Source organism: Megalops cyprinoides, chromosome 1, assembly GCF_013368585.1.
Source record: "Megalops cyprinoides isolate fMegCyp1 chromosome 1, fMegCyp1.pri, whole genome shotgun sequence".
Classification (NCBI taxonomy): Eukaryota; Metazoa; Chordata; class Actinopteri; order Elopiformes; family Megalopidae; genus Megalops; species Megalops cyprinoides.
In genome coordinates, this window is record NC_050583.1 from 35,880,946 (window position 1) to 35,904,441 (window position 23,496).

General features: G+C 40.9%; 2 protein-coding genes and 1 long non-coding RNA gene across 3 annotated transcripts; 1 reads left to right on the plus strand and 2 right to left on the minus strand.

Moving 5' to 3' along the window:
• Positions 1–2,552: 2,552 nt before the first annotated feature.
• On the minus strand, positions 2,553–6,401 carry LOC118771433. Its single transcript, XR_005004609.1, has 3 exons — positions 6,268–6,401; positions 3,131–3,241; positions 2,553–2,776 (listed from the first exon to the last, which is right to left on the minus strand). It is a non-coding gene; the product is annotated as an uncharacterized LOC118771433 (long non-coding RNA).
• A 4,706-nt stretch (positions 6,402–11,107) lies between these two features.
• Positions 11,108–12,796, plus strand: LOC118782325 (prolactin-like). The gene is made up of 5 exons (XM_036535641.1): positions 11,108–11,147; positions 11,252–11,373; positions 11,478–11,585; positions 11,851–12,033; positions 12,608–12,796. Exons 1-5 carry the CDS (start codon positions 11,108–11,110, stop codon positions 12,794–12,796), a joined length of 642 nt encoding a protein of 213 aa, XP_036391534.1.
• Positions 12,797–13,567: 771 nt separating this feature from the next.
• Positions 13,568–19,057, minus strand: LOC118777965 (protein arginine N-methyltransferase 1-like). Its single transcript, XM_036529246.1, has 10 exons — positions 18,986–19,057; positions 17,500–17,595; positions 17,155–17,310; positions 16,924–16,987; positions 16,604–16,746; positions 16,389–16,476; positions 15,997–16,112; positions 15,678–15,828; positions 14,581–14,702; positions 13,568–14,359 (listed from the first exon to the last, which is right to left on the minus strand). The coding sequence occupies exons 1-10, from the start codon at positions 19,010–19,012 to the stop codon at positions 14,276–14,278; spliced, it is 1,047 nt and encodes a 348-aa protein (XP_036385139.1). The 5' UTR covers positions 19,013–19,057; the 3' UTR covers positions 13,568–14,275.
• Positions 19,058–23,496: the final 4,439 nt, after the last annotated feature.

The window sequence follows — 23,496 nt, forward strand, 5'->3', positions numbered from 1 at the left end:
AAGGCTCACTTTTATGCCCAGATTTCCACAACACTTGCAGACAGTAGCCTACACTTTTTGAATGCATTTCGGAAACTATTTCATTCTTGGTTCTCGTTCCCTATCACACTATACTCTGTGGAGTCAGAACTTGAGTTTATCGCCATTTGTTACTTCAATCATTACACAGCGCCAGACTTCAGAAAATTACAGTCTGTATATAGTGGAGTAGGCTATTATAGTGTGTCTGAATACAGGTATGTGTGCACATTATGATTCCGTGCTCTGTTTGTTGTTACGGGAGCTATTTGAATAGTAGTTAACAGTCTTTCTCGCGTTTAATGATGTTTGAAGGTCAGCTTGTATTCGTTCTTTAAAATGTCCCACAGTGGCTTTTTTTTTCTTTCAATTTTCCCGTTTTTGCAGCTCACAATTGTATATAATGTAAGGTTGGGTTGCTCTGTTGGAACTATTCACCATGCCACTTTCTTATGTCAATAAATTAATATGTTGGAAACTAATACATGATTTAAAATATCCGTTTATGATATGCCATTTCATTTCAGACTTTTCAACCGATCATTCTCTCCAGAACAGGTGTCAGCAGGCTACGATGAGCAAGTACAGTTGACATGCAGTTCCCTACATGAACATCGGATGGCAGTTTTGCATTCATTTTTGTATGCTCAACAAGACCGCGTTTCCAGTCGGTACATTCCGAGTACTGGTTTTCTTCACAGACTAACGCCACATGATGGCAGAAAGGTCTAATTTAGCTGTTAAAAGACATCTACGTGAATTCAGTGTCACTTGACAGGTATGTACCGTTAGCCCTTTGTGAAAATAATGTGTGCATGTGAAAGATAAAGCCAACTAATCTTATTGCTAGCCATTTATTACGCTCAATTATAAACATCAGTTACTAATCATTTTAAGTTGAACTAGTTGTTAACTGGTGTTTCAAGGCACACGCTTAAGTTTAACGCAGATAGCTTCCCCAATTTTAAGGACAAGACTGTAAAAAATATATGAAGAAACAACTTGGCTGTTAGCACAGACCATCTCTGAAAACACATTCCTCTCTTCGAAGATTTAAAGCTGACAGTTGTAAGGAACTGCCAAACCCATGTCAATATTCAGTAAACATCTCAGATTGAATTAATTAGAAACTGTTGGAACAAAGGAGTGCCCTCAGGATCAAGGTTGGGAAACAGTGCCTTAACCTGTTTTTTTTTTTTCCCAGTAGTAGCTACATTACATATTGCTGTACAGGCAGGAGTATTTTTCTCAATTCATTTTTCAAATAAGTCAAACCATAGATTTCCCTTAATCCTTCAAGCCTTCCCTGTTCAGCATGTCTCTCTCACAAACCCCATCCCACACTCCTGTACCCCATTCTGTCATGTTTTAAAAAAAGAAAACCTCTTCCCTGCTCAGCGACATTCCAGTGGGGTGGATGTTTAAGTGACCTGTCTCTGACAAGTCCTGCAAGGTTAACACATAGACATGCAGAGCAACTGACATAGTATGAGAGAATGTGTGGGGGGCACTTGGGGTGGAGGGAGAGCTGCATTGCTATATATTTCAGCTCATGTGGGGACAATGCAAGAGTGCTTTCCCATAGGTGTGAAAAGCCAGTCATCCCACAAAACCCATACCCCAGGCAGAGCATCTCCTCTCTCCCCTTTCCCCCCCGATTTAGAAGTTAGCATAGCCAAAAACTTTCATTTCAACCACAAAGGCTTGGCTGGTTTTACCATGTTTCATATGATATATCCAAATAAGGGGAGTAGTTTCATAAGTCAGGAATCAAGTAGCTTTCAGGTTAAACCACTTTCCAAATGAAAAGCTTTGCTGGGATTTTCCCTGCTCACTCTCCCAATTATTTGAAGACACTCATTTCACACAGGTGAAGGCTGTACAGCGATAAAACAGAGACACTAGACGTAAGTCACAACGTTAATGTGCCTTGACAGTTACAAGTCAACACTTAAATATCATTAGATAAATGTAATTAACCTTCCCTTTCAAGAAATCCCTTTCAATGTTGCTCACCATATTAGAGGCAACACACACCACAGCAACTCCAGCTCCACCTCTCTACCAACACTGGTATACAGTCACCCCCAGCCAGGTGGCATTTAAAGTCTGCACCTATAGCAGTGCCACTGCATTGTGGTGTCCAGTCAGCCAGCCGTTATATGAAATGCCTTAGCAATTTCTGCCAACCCCTGAACCAGCTAGAACACCTTATCAAAGAGACTGAAATACACCTAGATTAGAGGTACACAACAGTACAGACCTGCAGTACATGCCTGTAAGGTTGCTGAAGTACAATCAGACATACTCAGTGTTGCCCGTGTGCCCATGTGCAGATAATTCCTTCTAAATTTGTAAGCCTCTGTGCCCTCCTCTCATATTTATTTTAATTGGGAACACTAGTCTCGTGTATTAACCACTGGTGTGTATTAAAATGAAAGTCTTTTTGCTGAAATCTGTTGGGCTATAAAACAAACCCTGAATCATTACAATTGTATAAACTTTATTTCAATTATAATATTATGTATGCGTCTCAAGACAATTTACATTTAAAACCTAAGGGGTTTTATGACATGGTATAAAAACCAGTGTAATCAGTTGTATAGGGACAGGAAGATTGCATTTCAGGTTTATATGGGGGCATTTCTGTAGTTCCCACTGTTTCCATTCAGCCCATCCCCCAATCCCAAAGATGATTGAGTCCAGTGCAATGTGCAGAAGGGAATGCTGGGAAAGTGGAGGACTCAGTGCAGTGGACCTTAGAGAGAGGGAAAGAAAAAAAAGTCAGTTGATATGTGCACACATACTGAGCAGTCAACAGCCACATCCCAAAAAGTGTTTCTTTTAAGCCAATCCTGATATGAACTCATAACAGCTAGAGGGCATTAGAACATTTGCTCCCAGTCTAAGGCAAGAAAGTTTTCAAAATATAGAGGAACTTAACAGGGGAAGTCAGGGTTTAAAAGAACCCTTCAGTCTTCCATGTGCAGTCCGTGTGCAAGTAAATAATGGTTTCAGTTTACAAAGGCAGGTATTGATTACAGAGAAAAGACACCGCCGCACAGTGGTATCTGCATCCTGTGAAAATGATCTCCCTGATGCACGAACTTACATTTCTCAGGTGTTGATCTCTCCCCCTCATGAGGTTTCAGCAGCAGTCTTCAGACATGCCTGGAACGCCTCCATCAGCTCTTTGCAGCCTTCTTCTCCCTTCTCCTTCACACTGAGAAAGGGGGGAGGGGAGGTGTTATGTGACATCCTGTACAGTTTAAGGGTTAAAGATTAATTCAGACTGCTCTCTCATTAACATAGGCCACATCGTGCACTCTGACTGGACACCAGCAGGAGGGGGGCGGGGAGTGGAGGGAGGCGGATGGGCCAGTTAGATTATTCGAGGCACTTTGTACCAAAAATACAGAGGCAGGCACTGACACAACACATTAGACTGATGGAGCGCAAAAGCATGGGAGGGTGGGGAGTGCAGAGTGGAGGGGACAGGGGGATAAATCCAGCTGGGTGTGTCTGTGAGGGCCATCAGGAAGCATGACTGACAACACTAACTGATAATGCACAGGGAAAAGGGGATGAGAACTGCTTAGTCAACGTTAGACACGCCACTACGTGAATGGCAATCGGTGCACTGGTAAACCACCGAATAGTCCATCTGTCCAATTCTGGTCATCGTAGCGCTTGCATCACTTCCCCTCCTCTCTTCCAAGCTCTTGTGATATTAACCTCACAGCTGTCCATTTCGGATTAGAGAGGTTTATACCTCTCCAATACAGCACAAAGGGGGCGTAGCCACCGATGACCCAAATTTAGAGGAATACTGCAGACTTGATTTTGCACCAGTACATCCATGTGAACAGCTCAGCATGAACCAGCATGCACCGTATATCTCCAAACACTGACATCACAAGGAAAAGGGTATATTACAAAGGATAGAACTTCTACCAGAGGCACAACTGCATGACTCAGCAGTTTCTCATCCCAGAATGTGCTCCATGTGTCTGAGAGGTGGGGGAGGGGTGATTATGCTCATTCAATTAACCATTCAAGGACATTAAACGGCACCTAGAATAGTTCATGGAACCTTCCGAGTTGGAATAAACCACCCTTGGTTAGGCTATGCATTTGGTGTCCTTGTTTCATCCAACCAACTTTATCTGGGTTTAACTTTGAAAATGTATTATAATTTTTACAATAAGAAAAGGGTTCAATTTAGAACTAGTATGCAAAGATGAATTGACTCTGTGGTACCCAGTTTAATTTAAAATGTCATTCAGTTTAGGGCCCCAATTCAAATTATATACAACCAGTCAAAGGTCACAGTTGTACATTCACAATCCAAAATGGCAGATCATGCTTACACAGCTATGGGCAGACCGTTTCATGAATGACCATAGCTTTTACATGTTGGAAAACTTCTAAAAGCCTCTACAAGGTCTTTCAACTAAGAGACCTTTGTTCACAAGGCCAAAGTCCTAGAAAAATTAGTACTGTTCCCCTAAGCGACTGTACATTCTGTTCAGAAGGGAGACCCTGAAATTGCTCATTGGTCTTGTGAGCAGAAGCAGAATAAGGACAGTAGCCTGGTACACAGGGGTTAATGCAACAAGCTGGCATTTAAATGCTGGTGCTCCAAAGGGGAGAACAAGAAATCAGAAACAGATGTGAAGGAAACAGCACAAAAGGATCACTGCAACTCCAGAAAAACTGTGCAAATATTGAGAAAGCCACGGCTCTTGCCTCCGAATTCTGCCATTTCTACAGATGAGTAACCTTAGAGGTGCTCACACAAATAGGTATGTTGGGCCCCCTGCTACAGGCACAACACACATGTGGCAACCCGGAACCACACACTGCACATGGCACATAAGGAAGCACACACTTCAGTCCGTATCATGAACGCAAAATTGAATAGCCCTTGGCGAATTAGCCACGGTACATTGGTTTAAGTTCATACGCAACATGAGCCTGTGCCTGGAACAAGCCAGGCCCTCCTATAGGTTACATGTTATGGTCTATTTTAAACATGGCTATAAATAAATGAATGATATCCATTACTTGAAGTTCCCATCCTAAACATGGCTTCACAGTTGGCCACGGTCACATGGAGTCAGTATAATAACCAGACACCCCCCCGGCCTTGAGGGACAACATTAGAGTTGTACTGCTCTGTGGAAATGAACATTTACCCACATCAACAGTCTCCTTAATTGGACACCAAGTGTCCCCTACATTCTTCATTATCTACTGTTCACACCCGCCACATTCCTAGCCTCACATGCTCATGTTAGTTTATCAGGCATTCACAGGCAGTGTGGTGTTCTTGTCGAACCCATAAGACACTCCATGCTTTCAGTCTTCACCTCTCCTGTCCCTTTTCACGCACAAAATTAAAATGCATGATCCTGTTTCTTCCCCATGTTTTTATTTTTAAGTGTGTGGCTGAAATAAGCACACAGATTGTCATGTCAGCACAGACTGTTACATCAGATATTGAACAGCCTACTTTGACATTGTGTCGACATTGAGTGTCGTCTCTGCACGTTTCATTTTCCCCCATCTGCAAAAACCCACCGTCTGACAACTAATCTGCCCTGCACATTGTAATCCTGGAGGGAGGGAGAGATGTGGGGCACCAAGATAGAAGCACACATGATGGTGAGCACACATAATGACAGGATATCACAATACATTAGGGGACAAAGCAGAGGGACATCAGGAGACAAACACAGCTGAGGGGGTGACGCAGAACTAGACCAGGACACAAATTCTCCCCGTCCAATCGGCCGTGCGCAACAGCATTGTGTTTAATCATAATCCTGGAAATCCTATGACACTGTGCCACCATTATACATTTCCCCAGTACCACTGGTAGCTACCCACTCCGTGTCCTTCCCTGCCCTTCACAGGCAGTGTGCATGTGTCCAACTATCACTTTCCTTCACTTCCCAACATGCACACACATACCTGCACACAGGATGGTTGCAGTCCAAGTTTCTGCCCCACCATTTTAGCACAGCATCTCGTACAGCATTACATAACCACGTAATCATCTTTGCATCAACAGTCAAATGCCTTACCACTCACTGCAACCACATCTGCAAATGGTCTCCATGTAGGGGTGTACAACAACATGCCAACCACAAAAGTAAAAGGACGGTTTTAGTCACCATCAGCAGCTTGGGGCAGACGGCGAATCCACTGCCACTTGACTGCCCCAGCAATGGAGATCTCGCTCACCATTTCTCCAGATCCGCCTTGATGGCCTGGCAGGGAGCGGGGACGGGAGCCTCAGGTGGAGCAGTCGCTGAATTTTCAGAGTCTGACATTTTTGTTGTGTTCTGTGCGTCTCCGTGAGCCTGTGTGCGTGTGCAAGAAAGAGAGGAGAGAGAGAGAGAGAGAGAGAGAGAGAGAGAGAGAGAGAGAGAGAGTGTGAGTTAGGGGGAGAGAGAGACGAGTTGGTGGGAGGGAGGGGGGGGGGGGGTGAGACAGAGAGAGAAAGAAAAAGAGCGTGCAGCAGAATGCTGAATGCCTGTCAGGAAACTAAAGAATCTGAGTGGTGTCACAGAGTTCCACACTGGCAACATGTGTAAGCATGTACATATGTGAGAAAGGAGGATGAGATCCAGACAACAGCTTTCACATCAAAAGAAATTCAGTTGGTGAAAACCAACTGGAGAAAAACCGGAGAGCACAGAGTACTCAAGAAAAAGCCCACAGATCAGTAGAAAAATGTTTGTGTGTCAATTCAGTGTTTTTGGTCTTAAATACTTCAAGTGCAGTCTCACAACTATTCATAATCTGTAACAAACCTGCCTGATTCTTTCTCTGCAGATTTATTGTGGTTGGTGTATACAAAAGCTATTCCTTTGGCCAGAAGAGTCCCTCCACCTATCTGCCCAAAGTGTTGATAATCCAGTTCGTAGAAAACTTGGAAGTATAAAACACTCCATAGCAGAAGTTCTTTTACCCCTCTAATATTCAGAACTGTTGTACCAACACTATGAAAGAGCCATCTAGTGGTAAAACTAAAATTTCAGCCTTCTATTATGGCAATGACAAGGCGCCCTCGTGTGTCAAGATTACGTAAGGTTGACATTAGTGGTTAAGTGAAACGCAGGACGCGTAGTTTTTTGGTCTTTATAGGGAGCCAAGACTTTGATATACGCATTTAAAGTGCATTTACAGGCATTTCGGTGCAGTTCTATAGCTGTGGTTGTCGCTTGGAATAGCAAACCCATTATTAAGCTGTTCAACAGCTCCATACGGAATCACTGGAGCAACTTTAAGACCAATAAGGCGATTCCGCTGTAAAACCCTCTTGCAAACGAATACTGAGCGTTCGTCTTTACTACACTTTTGTTCACGTAATCATCAGTTACATAACGACACTAAAACTTTTTAACATTCTCTAGCCAAGATAAACAGTCATAACGTGCTGTTGCAATAACAGACGTTGTACAGTTTCAGGGCATTAAACTTGCCAAATACGTTTCATATATTTTGGCAAGATATCAGATTAAAAGCGCTCTCTAGTTTTCGATCCTCCGACGTAATTATGAATTTACAGATAATCGTTACGTTGAATTTCGGTATTTTGGTCATATTGGAAAACACTAGAAAACACTAACACTGGACATAGTTGTCAAATTCAATGGCCATTTTACTAACTGGGTTTAATAAGACGCAAACACTCCACATAGCCTATAAACACGTCACGCTTGGAAGTCTATATAGACAACTAAAATATCACTCCTCGGTTTCAAATAAAAAGTCGATTGATGAAAATATTTGTTAAAAAGGCAATTTCAAAGTAACTTAACTCCGGATGAATTTGGTCAGTTATAGTAGGCTAGTCAACAGTGCTGTTCCATCTGTGGGCCTGCTGTGAATAAATTGAATGCCCAATTATTCATTAAGATGGTTGTAGGTGACTACACACGACAGACGTCCGTTTATCGTGTGCAGGCAAGAGAACAGGAAAATAATCAATGCAGCGTTTCTGATCATTGTCCATTTAATTCATAGTGAACAAACTTGAAAACGAACGCTGTAACCTTTCTTGTCCTTCTCTGACAACATCTCCGTTCTGGTTAGTGTATTCATAGCCTGCCTTCTTTATTCACTCCCCCCACACATCTAGTCTTGCGAGAAATCACCTTTCTACAAATCATGCGCAGTTACGTCATGTGTTTTCTAAAAACTAATATGTAAAATAATTTGGGCGCACATGTAACGGAAGAGCATCGAAATTCTTACCAGACTCCCTGCAGTCAGTCGTCGAACTGAGCGTCAGCAATCTTTTTATACCTGAGTTCACGACCCTTGACTCACACCTGTGGCCAACTACGTCTCGTTTTCTACCGCTGGCCTTTTCGGAGTACGAAAAATTGCTTTAACACGCAGGCCTGATTTTGTCCAAGTTTTCTATATGATTTTGACTGATAGTTTGTTAGCATAATAGGTGTTCCATAGAGCCACACATCATGAAAATACTCACGTACCCTTTTCTATGAATTCGTGATTCAGCCGTGATTCAAAGTCAACGTAGAAGACGTCCTCAACCAACACTTTCAGTGACTGTGCAAATACATTGTACTATCCGGTCTGTGAATATTAAGTTACCACCCACCCCTCTGACACCGCACCCACCTTTCGGAAACGAGCTCACAGCTCAGATCTCATTAATATTCAACTAAATAAATAAAAATAAATTAAGATAAAAGACCTCTCATTCGATTTTCATCGAAAGCGGGAAAATTAACGTTCTTTGTTGAAACACTGGATTGGACCGGACAGAACAGGAAATTTCAATGCATAATATTTAACTGACATTGTGTGCGTATGGGGAAGACTTTGCCCTTGTGGGGCCCATACGCAAAGATGACATTGGAGCCCCCTCCCCAAGTAATGTTTAACACATGTTCCATACCTCCTTGTATTTGTTCTATAACGAGTATGTGCATGCTATATAAATTGCCAGTCTACATTTTCTGTCATGGTAACACATACTCAAAAGCAAAAATGGTGGGGAAAGGGGGAAAGAATCAGAGATATTTCCACCAAGTTTTGCCATGTCCTTTGTTGATTCTTCTCCATTTATTGTTATAAGTAGCCTCAAATTACACCAGACTGAAACAAATACCTAAAAAATTCAATAGTTTAATGTCTGATTGTATGTTAATTACAGGGACATTGAAAAGAAGCAGCTCATACAAAAGAATTTCCACCACCTCTCAGTGAGACCTTGATGGTGCTTTGTGCTGGTGTGTCTGTGCTGGTTTTCAATTTGGCAGACAGACCCAGCTGTACCACTGAAAAAATTACAGCTGTGGAATATGCAGCATTTTGACATACAGTGCTCTAGGCTCTACTGTGACAAATAACTCTATTGAGATGGTCTCATTTATCTCATTCAAAGTTTATCTGAAAACATTCAGCTGTGAAAAGAGTGTGAGGCCTTTTAGTGGAATGTATTCACCAAAGATTTACCAAAGAGGCAAAGAGTAATGTGAAGGTTTTTTGTTTGTTTGTTTTGTTTTACACGGCTTGGTGAAAATTGTAGAGCTAATCCATACATGAGAGAGGCCCCACAAGCAGATTCAAGACAGCTGGAGTGCATGGAACAAAAAGGCCAACCTATTGAGGAAGGGGATCTCAATGTAAGGCAAGCCCATAGGCCCCACAAGGTCAAAGTCCAGCCTTTCCAACCTATAATCTGCCAGTTAAACATTATTCATTGCCTTTTTTACCTATCTGTCTCAGCTTTTCTTTTGTCTCTATAAGCCCTCTAGTTTCCTTTTGCCAAAGACAGCCTAGATAATTTGAACACACTCTTTAGAAGCTGTTTCGCATTTTGTTTTCTCAGACCATAGGATGAATGTGCACATGAAATGAAATCCAGCTGTTCATCTTAATGTGTAGATGGAGAATAGGAATCTGTTGAAAGAACTGATAGTTTGTGACACAGGCAAGCAGACAAAAAAATCCTCCCTGAGCAGGCAGGCTGGCAAGGGGTCATCACTTCCAATGTCAGACAGGGCTGGAGGTCATAATAAGGACCCTCTCAGGGGGCGGAGCAACATGGAGTTACTGAGGAGGTTCATTCACAACAGGGGGAGATACGGTGACATAAGCCACGTGGGAACATTATAGGGTGGACAGAGGTCCTATGCGTCAGCTAGGCTGAACGTAGTTCAGCATTTTTGAGTTTCAGGTATCTCCTTAAGTACTTTATCTGCACTTATTTTGTTAATTGCTGTTGATTGAACACAGCTGTTATTAGCTTTACAATGTACATCATTTGTGGAGGTTGAATGTTAAGTAAGTTTGATGTGAATACAATAAATGCTGTGAAGAACACTTGAAAATTCTCAACAAGAAACTTTGTCTTCAGTATGATATTTTCTGAAACAACACCAGATGGCAACAGACTGCATTAGGTGGAGAACACATGCCTCAACATTTTCCACATCAAAATTCATGCAACAAATGGCATGTTGAAACATCTAGTATCCAACAATGTTGTAAAATGTCTCAAAATACCAGAATAAACAGTACATAAACATTTAGCATTTAAATCCATGTTTAAGTCCATATAGACTATTTTCAACATTGAACAGCATTTTTACTTCTTAGTTTTAACTCCAATCTCCAATCTAATTAAACTACACTGTAAATACAATAGAATTTTAACTTCCCTCTGGTTTGAATTCCCCCTAGTTTGCAGAAAGGATTAAATAAAGTATGGAGGAAATCTTGTTTTTCAAAATAAATTGTTCACATTTTCATCCAAACTGGGCCATAATTGGTTGGAAACCATATAACGTCACAAGATGGTCAGCACATGGATTCCCACACCTAAATATTCATGAAAATTGATGTCACATCAATGTTTCTCATTATTATAGTACTGGATTGAACGTGTTTAGGACAATGTGAACACAAGACAGAGATAGCCACAGACAGACACAATGAATATGCAAACATGACACCCAGGAATACTATAAAATGTGAACGGGAGGATGGAGGACCACAGAGCAACAAGAAGGCAGAGAAAAGAAGACAAAAACTGACAGAAATGGCCCAACGACTCCAAGACAGCAAGCTCCTCTTGAGAGGTGAGACTGTTCCACCGAATTTTCTCTTTTGTGTGTGTTGGGCATGCAAGAATGTTATGTCAATGTGATGTGAATTTAACCCTCCATCCCACTCTGCTTTTCAGTTGCAGTGCTGCTGTGCCTGTCTGCATGGTCTCATTCTGTGGAACTTCCTGACCTAATGGACAGAGCAGCTGAACTTTCCGAAAATTTGCACTCCCTGAGCACGGCTCTGAAAAGCGACCTGGTCAATATCTATGTGTCTTGTACATTGCCAGTGCTAATGCATTGTAGCTTCCAGCCAGGATATCAACTGTAGCGTGTTAATCATTTTGTTTCTCTGTCTGTCAGGACTCTCACTACCCTGTTGTGGGAAAGATGATGGTACCTCGTCACTCTCAGTGCCACACCTCCTCCATCAAAACCCCGTATGACAAAGAGCAGGTCCTCAGCATGTCGGTGGGTTTGTCACACAGCACATCTGAGTTCCATCTTTTTACTTTCTCTGTCCCCCTGTTGCGCTTCATGCTCCTTTTGGAAAATGCAAAGGACTCTGTTTCCACTGTGTGGTGAAATCATGCCATTACACCCACACTGTCCTCACTAAACAATGTCAGGATGGCCATGAGACGCACGTAACTTATAGATGCATGTGCAGTGTTCGTGTTAACATGCACATCATTTTTTGTGACTCCAACGACCTCTCCTCTGCCCCTCTTCTCAGGAATCAGAGCTGATCTCCCTCATTCGCTCCCTCCTCCTTTCCTGGAGCAACCCCCTGCTGCTGCTCTCTTTGGAGGCAGCTTCTCTCCCTCATCCACTCAATACTGTGGTTTACAGTAAAGCCAATGAGCTTCAGAGGAATTCTGACAATCTGAGTGCTGGACTGGACATCCTGGTGCGCAAGGTGGGTTACTCTTCTGTTCTCTCTTTCAGTCCCTTCCTGTGCACCCGCCTTCATCTTTTTTTTGTGAAATGTGTTTCTGTGGGCTTCTGCTTTTAATAATTTTGTCCGTTTGAATTAACCTCAATGCCATGTTTTCACTTTTCTCTCACCATACTGTCTGTTACACAAAGAGAGAAGGAAAGAAATCCTAAGAATTATTGACACATAGTTCTAATATGTCCCTCCTCCACTTAAAATAGCATGAAATAAATCTGTAGAAATTAAATTTTGTGGAGGGGATATATGGTACTGTTGACTACCCCGTGTAGGACAGAACTTCATAGTGTGAGGGAGGGTCAGGCAGTCCAGGACCTGGGACATCAGAGACATTAATGAGAGTCAGAAGTATTGTCTTACACAGAAAGTGTGGGCACATCTGAGGACAATAAATAAAATAGATACATCATAGTCAGTGTATGTACAGTATGTCAGTGTATATACTTTTGCTCATGGATACAACTCTGTCTCATCATACAACAAATGTCTTGCAATTCAGCTGAATGGTCTGCATTTCAACCTGTTTCTCTCATTGCAGATGGGTGTCTCTTTGCAATCCGTCTCCCCTCCTCCTTTGAGAGAGAGCACCCTCGGCAACGATGACATCTCTCGCCTTGTCAACTTCCACTTCTTAATGTCTTGTTTCAGAAGGGACTCCCATAAGATTGACAACTTCCTCAAGATACTTCGCTGTCGTACTAACAAATTGCAACCAGGGGTGTGCTAGTAGTGCCATTTTTGGCTCTCAGGGCTCACCTCTTGGGGTTGTGGAGCCAAAAACTAAATCATAATAGAGTAGCAAAGAGGTTGTTAGCTTTTAACTTATATTTCAGGTTATGGTTTTGCAGATCTGATCTTGCACTAGTCCTGAATTGACCCATTTAGCAATTTGCTGTCCAAGACTAAGGCTAGACAAGGTCTGTGAAATCACATCATCTTATTTATTTTTGAGTCATTTTACATGTAATTTTTGTGTGTGCTTAATGGTTTGATGATATCAAACATTTGCAACATAGAACACAACGGTTTAAAAAAAAACTCCCTGAATAGCTTGAAAATATTAAAAATATTTAACAGGTGGATATTTATTACCAAATATTTGCACTAAGTGGATTTTTTTAAAGATGCAGAAATTGGAGCAGGATGTCTGTATTATGTACATGTACAGAAAATGTTATGAAATGATTCACAATATTAAAGCTATCATGCAAAACGAGGTCAACTACTGAATTTTTTTTTTACCTAGCCCTCCATTTCCACCTCTCTAACCATGCATCATTTTATCATACCTAACATATTAACCAAAAAGTTTTTTCTCACTAGCTCTGCAATAGTTTGCTTGTATTCACATAACAAAAAGCAGCAGTTCTTTAGCAACATTGAGGGGACCAAAGATGAACATGATCTCTGGGGAAAGCATTTCCATTCAATTAGACAGGCACTCAAATTCTTCAAATGTTTATTTTGTTAAAAGACAAAATACAAAATGATTCCCTAGGATCCACCCCACCCTTCCCAATTACATATCACACTGAAGATTCAAATATATCAGTTTTCACCAGACTCATCTATTATGAAGAGTCCATTGATGTCCCACCCTTATGGACAGATTATCTCAGGACTGCAGGTATAGCCACATGGAAACAATTCGGTTCCAGAGCAAGACAGCATGCCCGTACAATGTTACACTGTGCCTTTTTACATTTCTTTGAGATGGTGAACTGGGTCAAACAGTTTTTCAGATTCAATAAAACAGCCATTGGTCCTCTTCACACTTTCACTGGATGTCCTGCAACAATCATGTACATTCTCAAAGGAATAAACACACCAAGACAATACCGTCACTAGACAAATACAGTAATTGGCAGAGATAAGGAAAACCATCAGAGGAAGTGCAAAATAAAATGGAGTTGGTATTGCCAGACTGCCATTACTGTACAATGATGACAAAAGACTGAATAGAAGAACTTCCAGTAACATACACAAGAAGGCCAAGAGTTTAAGATGTTCTCCATTTCCATATTTCAACAGTTAGCTGTAATATCTGTATGGTCACGTCAGCATACTGTTCATGAAACTGTAGGCACTTTTTAAAAACAAAAACAGTATTCCACAAAAGCAAAACTGAACACACGGTACTCCAAAGTATGTGCAAGAGTCATGTCACTGTAGGCACACACAACTAACCCCATGACCCTCCTCCCCTCTAGCGCATCCTGTACTCAGAAGTGTTGGTGACCTCACAAAGCTGACCCTTAAAGTCAATATCAATTGTGAAGTCCAGATCACGCTGCAAAAGAGGAGTGGAAAGGTTACACACAAGCAAACTTGGTCAGGACAAAAGCAACTCAAGTTATTTGTTAAGATGTCCACACAGTTAATGTATTTTCAGGCTGAAGATGCTTCAAGACTTCAAACACATGCTATCATTTTGTCTTTTACAGGAGCATCTCTCAATTAAGTGAATTTACTATCTTTAGGAGGGATGCAGAGACAAGTACAATGACTTACATTGTTTTTGGCATTAGGCTTCAAGCTGATTGTGCCAAATATCTCCTCCCCAGTCTTCACGGTAAGGTAATCATCCAGGTAGAACACAGTCTGCTTCCAGTGGGTGTAGGGGGACTCTGGGCCTATGGAGAATGGAGGGGCTCATACAGTGAACATTGAACATCCTGACCAGCAGTTGCAGTGGCAACTCACTTCTACATTTAATTAGGAGTGAAGGTGAAAGGTCAGTACATGGGAAAATGCATGAGTATCTCAGTCATAGTTTGCTTAACCACAGCTATTCAATTCTAATGGAGCCTAATCAGTTAGCGATGTTACCGCTACACACAACATATACACAAGGGATTGATATAAATAGCATCTAGTTGGATCACCACTGCCTAAATAGAGCTCTAGAAGTTGTTGTGGAGAAGGTACGTTAACACCATTTACATGTCTAAATGGATTTTCTTTGCCATTCAATATATTAACATGTGTTGGAATCCAAAACGTGACTCAACTAGCTAAATAAATCAGCCTTTTGATTAAAACAGTCTACATATATGCTTTCCTCTAGTACCAGCGAGTGTATCAGATGTGTTACGTTTGCACTATTATTAACCATATGTCAAACATGACTGACCCATCTTAACATCTGATGTTAAAAATGATTCTATTAAGATGAAATTGTCTAAACCAGCTGCAGAACACTAAACATTATGCAGTCTTCGATTAAGATTAGACATGTTCAAATATAATATCTGATCCAGTCTGAGCCTTTCATTTTTGTTCAAGTACGTATTTTATATATATATACACTGTTGATACAGATGTTAATCTTAATTCTCATTTTTCATGTGTGTATACCCAATGGCTAAAAGAGGACATTTTGCCATTTTTGCACAACTCCTCAACTAACTATAGAAGTGCACACCGCACAGGCATGGTTAGTGGCAGTATTTGTAAGTAAAGATAAGGACCGTAAAGTCTTAAGTTTAACATCAAAGAAAATTATGTCCAATGGATGATATCAGCACATTGGCTTTCCTGAGATCTAAAACATTGGTACTGCATTGAATAATCCATATCAGTCCATCTCTAATAGAAAAGGTACTCACTGGTAGAGAATCCAGTCCTCTTGTGGCAGCAGGTGAAGTCAATGTTAAAGTAAGTGACTAGCGCATGGGTGTAGTCGTTCCTCTTCACCTGGAGACAAAAGGGGGAAGAAAAGGACAGGTCTTCCAGCTTCACGGTGTAGATATTCACCTCCTGAGGATGAGAGAGAGAGTTAACAGTCAGAGGGGTGAGAGGAGAGAGAGGGTTAACAGAAATGCACACTACAACAAAACACACAGAGTAATTTTCAACTATAGCAGCTAGCCATTGTAGACTTTATCTGGGGCAAGCAATTTCCCAGTCAGCAATAGGAAGACTGACCTTCACAAGGCAGGCACTGCTGACCACCTGCTTGGGGTCCACCACATCCACGAGTGGCTCCTTGATAGCAACCTCTTTAATGCAGGACATGTCAAACCCATGCACATTCTCCCACCCTAAGAGAGACCACAGGAGTTCAAACAAAGTGTCTACTGAATGTCACTTATCCCACCCAGAGAGGCCCTTGAACTTGCAATCTTGTGCAGATCTTTCCTGAAATGCTCTGTAAATGTCTTGGGCTTATGAGGGCCTGATACATACAAGAACCATTAATGAAGATTTTAATTTTGTAGAGGTGCAATATACAGTAATTATGCCTTGTTTACAGTATAAAGAACGTGTAAGGAAACCCAAAACGACAACAAAGAAAACAAGAGGGCTAAGACACTCACAGTTGATTTTGTAGTCCTTGTACTGTCTGTCTTCAATAGCTGTAATATACAGAGTGGCTCTGTCTGGGAATATCAATCCATCTGGTTTCTTAAAAAGAAAAACCAGGTCAAGATAGATTAGACTTAAGAGCAATTGACTGATTACAGAATATTAAAATGCTGGTTTGGAGATTCTAGTAATTCTGGGACGCTAGTCTTTCTAAAAACTTCCTTACCAGCCACTTGTCTCGAGCATAGATGACAGTGTTGAGCATGGATTCGTAGAAGAGACAATAGCCCATCCACTCCGAGATAATAATGTCCACCTTTTCAACCGGCAATTCCACCTCCTCTACCTTCCCCTTAACTATGGTCACGACTAAGGGAGAAAAGGGGCAGGGCATGTCATCATAATACAGCCGTACACACACACTACATTTACTACAGTGACAGGTGTGGGAGTACCAGAAACCAACATGGTGCCAAACAATACCAATGGTCGATTACAAGGGGAGTTCCTGACTGAGGTGAACAAGACAAGTGCATAACAACTTACTGTGGTCCAGCTTGTTGGCCTTGACGATCTTCACAGCATAGTCTGATATACTGCTGCACTCAATCTGCCAGTGTGAAATCCACAGGAAGGTTGTTAGTTCAGCACACACTACTACAAATGGACTGCTGAACCAAGGCGCCAAAGGCCTTGAATTAGACATTTACATTCCAGTTAGACTGGTGCCTTGTAGTAACTACTTAGCTAGATAGAGAAGAAAACGTGGGTACTGACTCCAATGACTTTCTTGGCCCCAGCCTTGGCAGCAAACATGCAGAGGATCCCAGTGCCACTGCCCACATCAAGCACCACTTTGTCCTTGAACAGGTGCTTGTTGTGGAACATGGAGTTGCGGTAGGTCAGGGTGCGGACTTCATCTTTCAACATTTCCTACAGACACAAAAATCACAGCAAATGGGTATATATTAGTTTTACTAAAGAAATTGTCCCTCATCTCACACTACATCAAATCAGATTCTATATACCCCCACCGGAAAGCTGATTTTGCAGAGGCAGAGGGTAAGCTAGGCAAATTGTTCCAGGCTAAAGCAAAGAAAGGAGCCATAGGGAAATTAATACCTCATGGATGCCAAAGTGGGCATAGGAGTCAAAGTAATAGTCCTTTGATGTCATGTCCTCTGCTGAGGGTTTTTCAGGATTGTCCCCCTGGCACACCTGTAACCAAAATCATCACAATGAACACAAACTTGATAATGTTCATATTAAGGATACTCCCAGAGTGGGAAAAACGTAAATTACTGCGTTTTAAGTCTACAGAAGAGGTTGTTACTCTCCAATTCAAAGAAAATGAGCAAGCTATTGACAAGTGCTGATAAAAAAAAAAAATGTACTTGAAATGAGTCTCAATAAATGAAAAAAAAAGGTGTCAAACTAAATGTAGTCTTTTACAATATTATCAGTGTGTGGCATATGCTTTTAAAGCTAGTCGACACTAAAGAATATATTGCCATCTCAGGTAACAAAGAACTAGTGTAGATACGAGATGTAACGACACAGCCGCAACAAAACGGAGAGTAACTCCACTGCCGAAAAGCTAGTAAAATGGCAGTTAGCATGCAGCTTAGAGTGTTCGGACCGCATGGTTAGCTATGACTAGTTTGCTAGGGGCCGAGGCTTAAAATTCCCAATTAACTTGCTCATGAGCCGCGTAGAAAGAAACAATCCATTCAACAGCAGCCACCTAGTTCGATAACAGGAATTACGACTTATTCCTGTAATATGTAAGTGGTATACAGGACAATATATCAATAACTGAATCAACAGAGCATGTGCCGGTGCCGGTCTCGACATTTTGAAACAGACTCGCTTTCTCTCAAAGTGGCCTGATGAGCAGGAGCAGGGCCAATTAAGTCTTGTTAGGTAGCTGGATAACTCGAAGGAAAACCAGCTAGATAAAAAAAACCCTTAAATCACTCACAGATCACACCAAGTCTGGACATTTCTAATGTGCTATCGCGCACGGGGGCTAACTAGCTAACTACCGACAGCCCCAAAAACAAAACCAAATCAGGCGATGATGCGCACATGGTCGAAGCTAGCTAATTGCTTATTTAATTACCTACAAGTTAACCCTTTAGTCATTTACTACATGTATCAACTCTACCTACGAAGTAGCAGCCAACAAACTTGGTAAACTTAATACTCTGTCTAGTTCACCGATGATTTTAATAGCAACGTTTTCAGCTAATGTTCGCTACCTAACTGGAACGACAACTACTACCGCGGTTGGCAAGGATTGGCTCAAACAGTAAAGCACATTCATTGTTAAACAACAACCAAGAACTCACAGAGGCTAGCTAACTAACTAACGTTAGTAATCTTCCTCCAAAACAGTCAGATAACTTCAGCCCGTTAAGGTTATCCATCCACTTAGTCTAAGACATGGGTTCGTTCCAGGCAGCAGCCGACCAACGATTGAATGAATACTAAATTAATGTGTCCTAACTTGTTGGCTATCATTTTATGCGTTAACATCGCTACAGACTAGACGTGTAACTGGATATGAGCAATTCTTAAAACATGGTAAAATGTGTAACCTACTTACCTCCATCCCGTTCGTTGTCTCCGCCATCTCAAAGCTGTGACCACGAGGGCTACGTTACACGTGAATGACATCCACCATCCAAACCACGCCCTCTAACACAACAGCGAATCATCGACCACAGAGCACAGATTTATCAAACGTAAATGATGTCAGGTGGATTGTGGGAAAGAGAGCGCTGAAAGCAAACGGAAAGAAGTCGTAGTAGAGGGTGTAATGGGAAAGTGAAGGAAATAAATACATAAAATATGAAGCCTGTTTGCATGAAATAAATCATTAGTAGGAATACCTAGATTGTTTTTAGTCAGTGTTGTCGAATTGGTATTACGGGTCCGTGAATGAGAATAATGTTTATAATACAACGCAATTATAGCCCCTACGGGGCCGCTGAAAAATGTGTCTTCTTGCGTTATTGTATGTCGGTGTATATAGGGGCTAATGAATCAATAGGTACCGTTGCATAACATAAAGAACCACATCATGTTGAGTGCCATGGTAGGTGTAAGTGGAAGTTAGCAAATGTATTTGAAGATACAGTATGAATGTTAAGTCCACAGGTTTCGTTTAACCAAGATGTTGTTAGCTCAGATGAGTTGTCAGCCTGCGACATAAGATTGATAGTGACTCGGCTGTTCTGGCTTGTGGGAAGCTCATTCCACCACTGGGGGCCAGAGTTGAGGGGAGACGTGACCGAGGAGAGGAACCCTTTTGGGAAGAGTTGCAAGGCGACCAGGGAGAGGAGTGGTCTCTTGGTCTCTTGAGCTAAACTAGCTGTTAATGTGTTGTCTGAATATGGCTCAGGTATTATCATTTTTAAATAAAGTCTACTGCGTGGAAGATGAAATCTAACAAATTTATTTACAAATATTTTGATCTGTGAATTTACATCTGCAGATATATCTTATTCATAGATAATCTATAGATGGAAATATTTACTTGTGCATGTATCAACATGTGTTTATTTAATTTTGTATATATTGAAATAATTTTAATATAGCCTTATAGAGATGTCTACAGGAGGCAGCACTAGAATGATTTCATAAGCTCACCTGTGCAGTTGTGTCCAGTATACCTTGGATACTTTCCTTCCTCGCTTATTCATTCCACTGAATGCGTTGGAATTAATCTACCTATCTGTAATTACAGTATTTTTTTTTTTACTTTAAACTGCAATAACTACAGCAAAAATACTAAGCTATTTCACACTAAGCCCTCTCTAGTGATCAGAATATATGGGTTAGAGGTCAGGTTAAATGTATTTTTGGTCCAGAGATAAGATGTTGTCCTTGCACATGCAAGCAAATCTTGAATGAAAGAATAACAGAAAGGTATAAACTTATTATACCCATTCAGCCTCTCTCAGAAACCATACAGGGTAATACCAAAGTGAGACTCTGAGGAAGGCCATGAGTTTGCACTCACAAAGACATGTGGTTCTCTGCTGTCCAAAAAACTGGTCTGTTTTTGAAGCTCCCTTATAAGAGGAAGAGTAGTTAGCATAAATGAAAAAAAAAAACATTTTGTAAAGAATTACATTATGAAGCAATTTTGTGTTGCCCAATGTAGGAAGTTTGCACATCAGTGGTCACTGGTTAGTATGAGGGGAACGTCATTTAGGCTCTTTCTATAACGCTTGTTTTTTCTTCAGCTGTAGAAACAGAATAGCTGGCTAAAGTAGCCTGGATGCACTAAATGATAAGATACTGTTGTCCTTGTAATGAAATGTCTCAGTCAGTTGATGTGGATACTCCACTGACAGAAGAAGAAGGGTTGGAATTCTAATACCTTGTCAGCATGTAGATCGGCAGTTTCAGAATATCAGTGATCATAATTCTCTTAGGATTTGTACTTGTGCTATTTGCTATGTTGCCAGCTTTTTGTTACAAAGCTTGTTCATTTGTAGGATTTGTTTTTGTTGTTTTTCATTTTAATTGTTAAATTTGCTCATTTTAAGTGTAAATTTTGCATTTTGCACATTTTTGACTTATGTGTACTCAACATTCAGTTTACATCAAGATGATGACTCCCAACTAAGAGAATCCAACCAGTCTGTCAGTTCATCAGCATAAACAAGCATGTTTAATATCTTTCAGCATTGACAGTGTACAGATAATCTCATAATCCTACCACTGAGTCTGCGTAAGGGGAGCCATAAACACTTCAGAGCAGTAGGATCAATTTCTAGAATTGATTGAATGGTTGTTTCCTTTAATTTTAAATAGTAGACTATAATATATATATAATATATATATGTTCCTTGATTGGAGTATGGCTGTATGAATTGAGGTATGCAAATAGTCATATAAATTACTATATAAGTAGTAAACACTCTTACCGTTTAGTAATAGTTTTAGTAATTTAGTAATAGCAGTAATATTGAAGGGTGTAATATGTGACAAAAGATGAATTCATGCTCAGAAATTATTTTGTACATTGCTTCATGATGGGTAAACAAATGCTGACACATAGAAGGAAGTATTCCTTTTTGGGTCCTACCATTCAAGAGGCTGGTATGGGCCATCAGAGATGAGACCAGCATGAGTCATGTGCTAATTGTTTTTATTTTCATGTCTATGCCTGCCTATCTGCTCTCTGGTAGTGCACTGTTCAGTGCTGAATGGGATATTAATCTCCTAACTCCCCCTACACATTGACTGGAAAGGTCTCAGTGGTTGAACACAATCAGTTTGACATATAATATTCTCTCTTTTTATTAAGATCCTTGGGTCAAGCTAGCATAAATGACTAAAAATGTATTGTAAATCCAGATTTTGTGTCATAGAACAATTGAGTAATTTATTGAATGTATGAAAGGTAGATCATCAAACCAAAATGAGATGATATCTAGGCAATCTGAGATGCATGACCAGACATATGCATCACATATGGGAAAGGAGAGCAACAGTTTGGTATCATGAGCATCACTATGATAGAAGCTAAAGGGAGAAATAATAGGGCCAAGTATTCTTTTATACAGTAAGTAACAGGAGGAAACCAAACACAGCTTTGGGAAACTCCTGTTGAAAAGTTACAAGGGATTAGCATGGCCACTTTCTAGACCACCTGATAGAAAGGCCCACAGAGGTAGGAGGAGGCCAAGATGAAAACAATGTATGACATGACCATCGCTACCACAGTAGCCAGTGAAGGTTCCCAGTGTCAAAGTTAACAGATAGGTAGGGACAAAGGAATGAGAGTTTGCTCTTGTAGGAAAGGGGAAAAGGAGAAAGGGCACTAATTCTATTCAGCAGAGGGGTCCTGTAGCTGGTTACTTGAGCAGCGGTGTGACATGGGCCTGTTTGCAAGCCCACAGCCAATGATCAAGGAGTTGATGAATGCGAGAACACTGGGTGATTGTGGGAGAATTGGGAATTTAGGTTAGTCAGTTTTATCTAACACACCATGGAAATTGCTTTGAGTGTATTCATAAATGTACAGGAAGATACCTGAGTGTTTCTGTCTGTGTTCTGAAAAATGTTTGGAGAGAAAAGATTACCTTGACAACATTTTGATCGAGTCATAGCAGAATGTTCATGCAGCAGCAGTACGTAAGGTACAGAGTAGTCACACACTGTTATGAAATGGCAATGCTTTGACCTGCACTCAGGTTCTGAAAATTGATTGTATATGAACAAATAGATAATGTATTGAATATCGCCTAGCTTAATAGGTATTTGCTTAAATAAGTTGATAGAGCTTCCAGTGTCAAAAAGTAACAATTAGATCCAGATGTTATTACAGAAAAAGTACATATTATAGTGTGTTCACTGCTGTTGCTCCAGTCTGGCCTTGTCAGAGAAATGTAAGCAGAAAAGCTGCCCTACCCATTTCTGTCCAAGGCAAGATTAGACTGAAAAACTGACATGAGTCTCTTTGGGAAATGCAGTACCCACCCTTAATTTTGGGAGGTGAGATAGTGTTGTGCCCTACTGCTCATCTCTCAAAATGAGCTGGTTAAAACAGTTTATGTTTCAAAAAATACGCTTTATGGGCAACTCTGTGCCCCGTCTCCTTCTCTGTTACTGTCACAAGCTGTATTAGTCCAAAGTTCCAGAAGGATTGATGCAATCGGTATTTATTTCAATTGGATGGTGAGCTTAACGTCACAAAAAGGGACTTGCTTTGCTGTCCCGGACAATGTGCACGCATATCCACTGAGAGCAAATAAAAGAACATATAAACAAAAAGGCATATATGAACTATGTCATGGTCTCTACCAGAGGAATTGAATACATGTAAATGAATAAAATGTCCACCACTGTTCAATTAAATTGCAATCACATCCATATGTTTACATTTCAGTTTCTGTTTTCTTCAACAGCTACCTAATAGATGGAATATCTGATCAGAATAATTTTTGGAACAGGTGAAAGGGCTGTGTTGTGTGGTCAAAGGGGATGTGTGTCAGGAGGTCAAGCAGCCAGAGAGGAACAAGAGAGCTTGACAGTGCAGGACTTGTACGTTAGGAGGATACATTTAAATCACTATTGGACGATCCTAGTGCCATTGCAGTC

What these genes read in the sequence shown, in the direction of transcription:
- LOC118782325 (XM_036535641.1), top strand. Translation starts at nt 11,108, where the DNA reads ATGGCCCAACGACTCCAAGACAGCAAGCTCCTCTTGAGAG. An exon ending in CGGCTCTGAAAAGCGACCTG is followed by an intron (nt 11,374 to 11,477) that starts GTCAATATCTAT and finishes TCTGTCTGTCAG; the next exon opens with GACTCTCACTACCCTGTTGT. An exon ending in AGCAGGTCCTCAGCATGTCG is followed by an intron (nt 11,586 to 11,850) that starts GTGGGTTTGTCA and finishes CCCTCTTCTCAG; the next exon opens with GAATCAGAGCTGATCTCCCT.
- LOC118777965 (XM_036529246.1), bottom strand. Translation starts at nt 19,012, where the DNA reads ATGGCGGAGACAACGAACGGGATGGAG. An exon ending in GGGCCAAGAAAGTCATTGGA is followed by an intron (nt 16,988 to 17,154) that starts GTCAGTACCCAC and finishes TCACACTGGCAG; the next exon opens with ATTGAGTGCAGCAGTATATC. An exon ending in GAGGACTGGATTCTCTACCA is followed by an intron (nt 14,703 to 15,677) that starts GTGAGTACCTTT and finishes CATTCTCCATAG; the next exon opens with GCCCAGAGTCCCCCTACACC.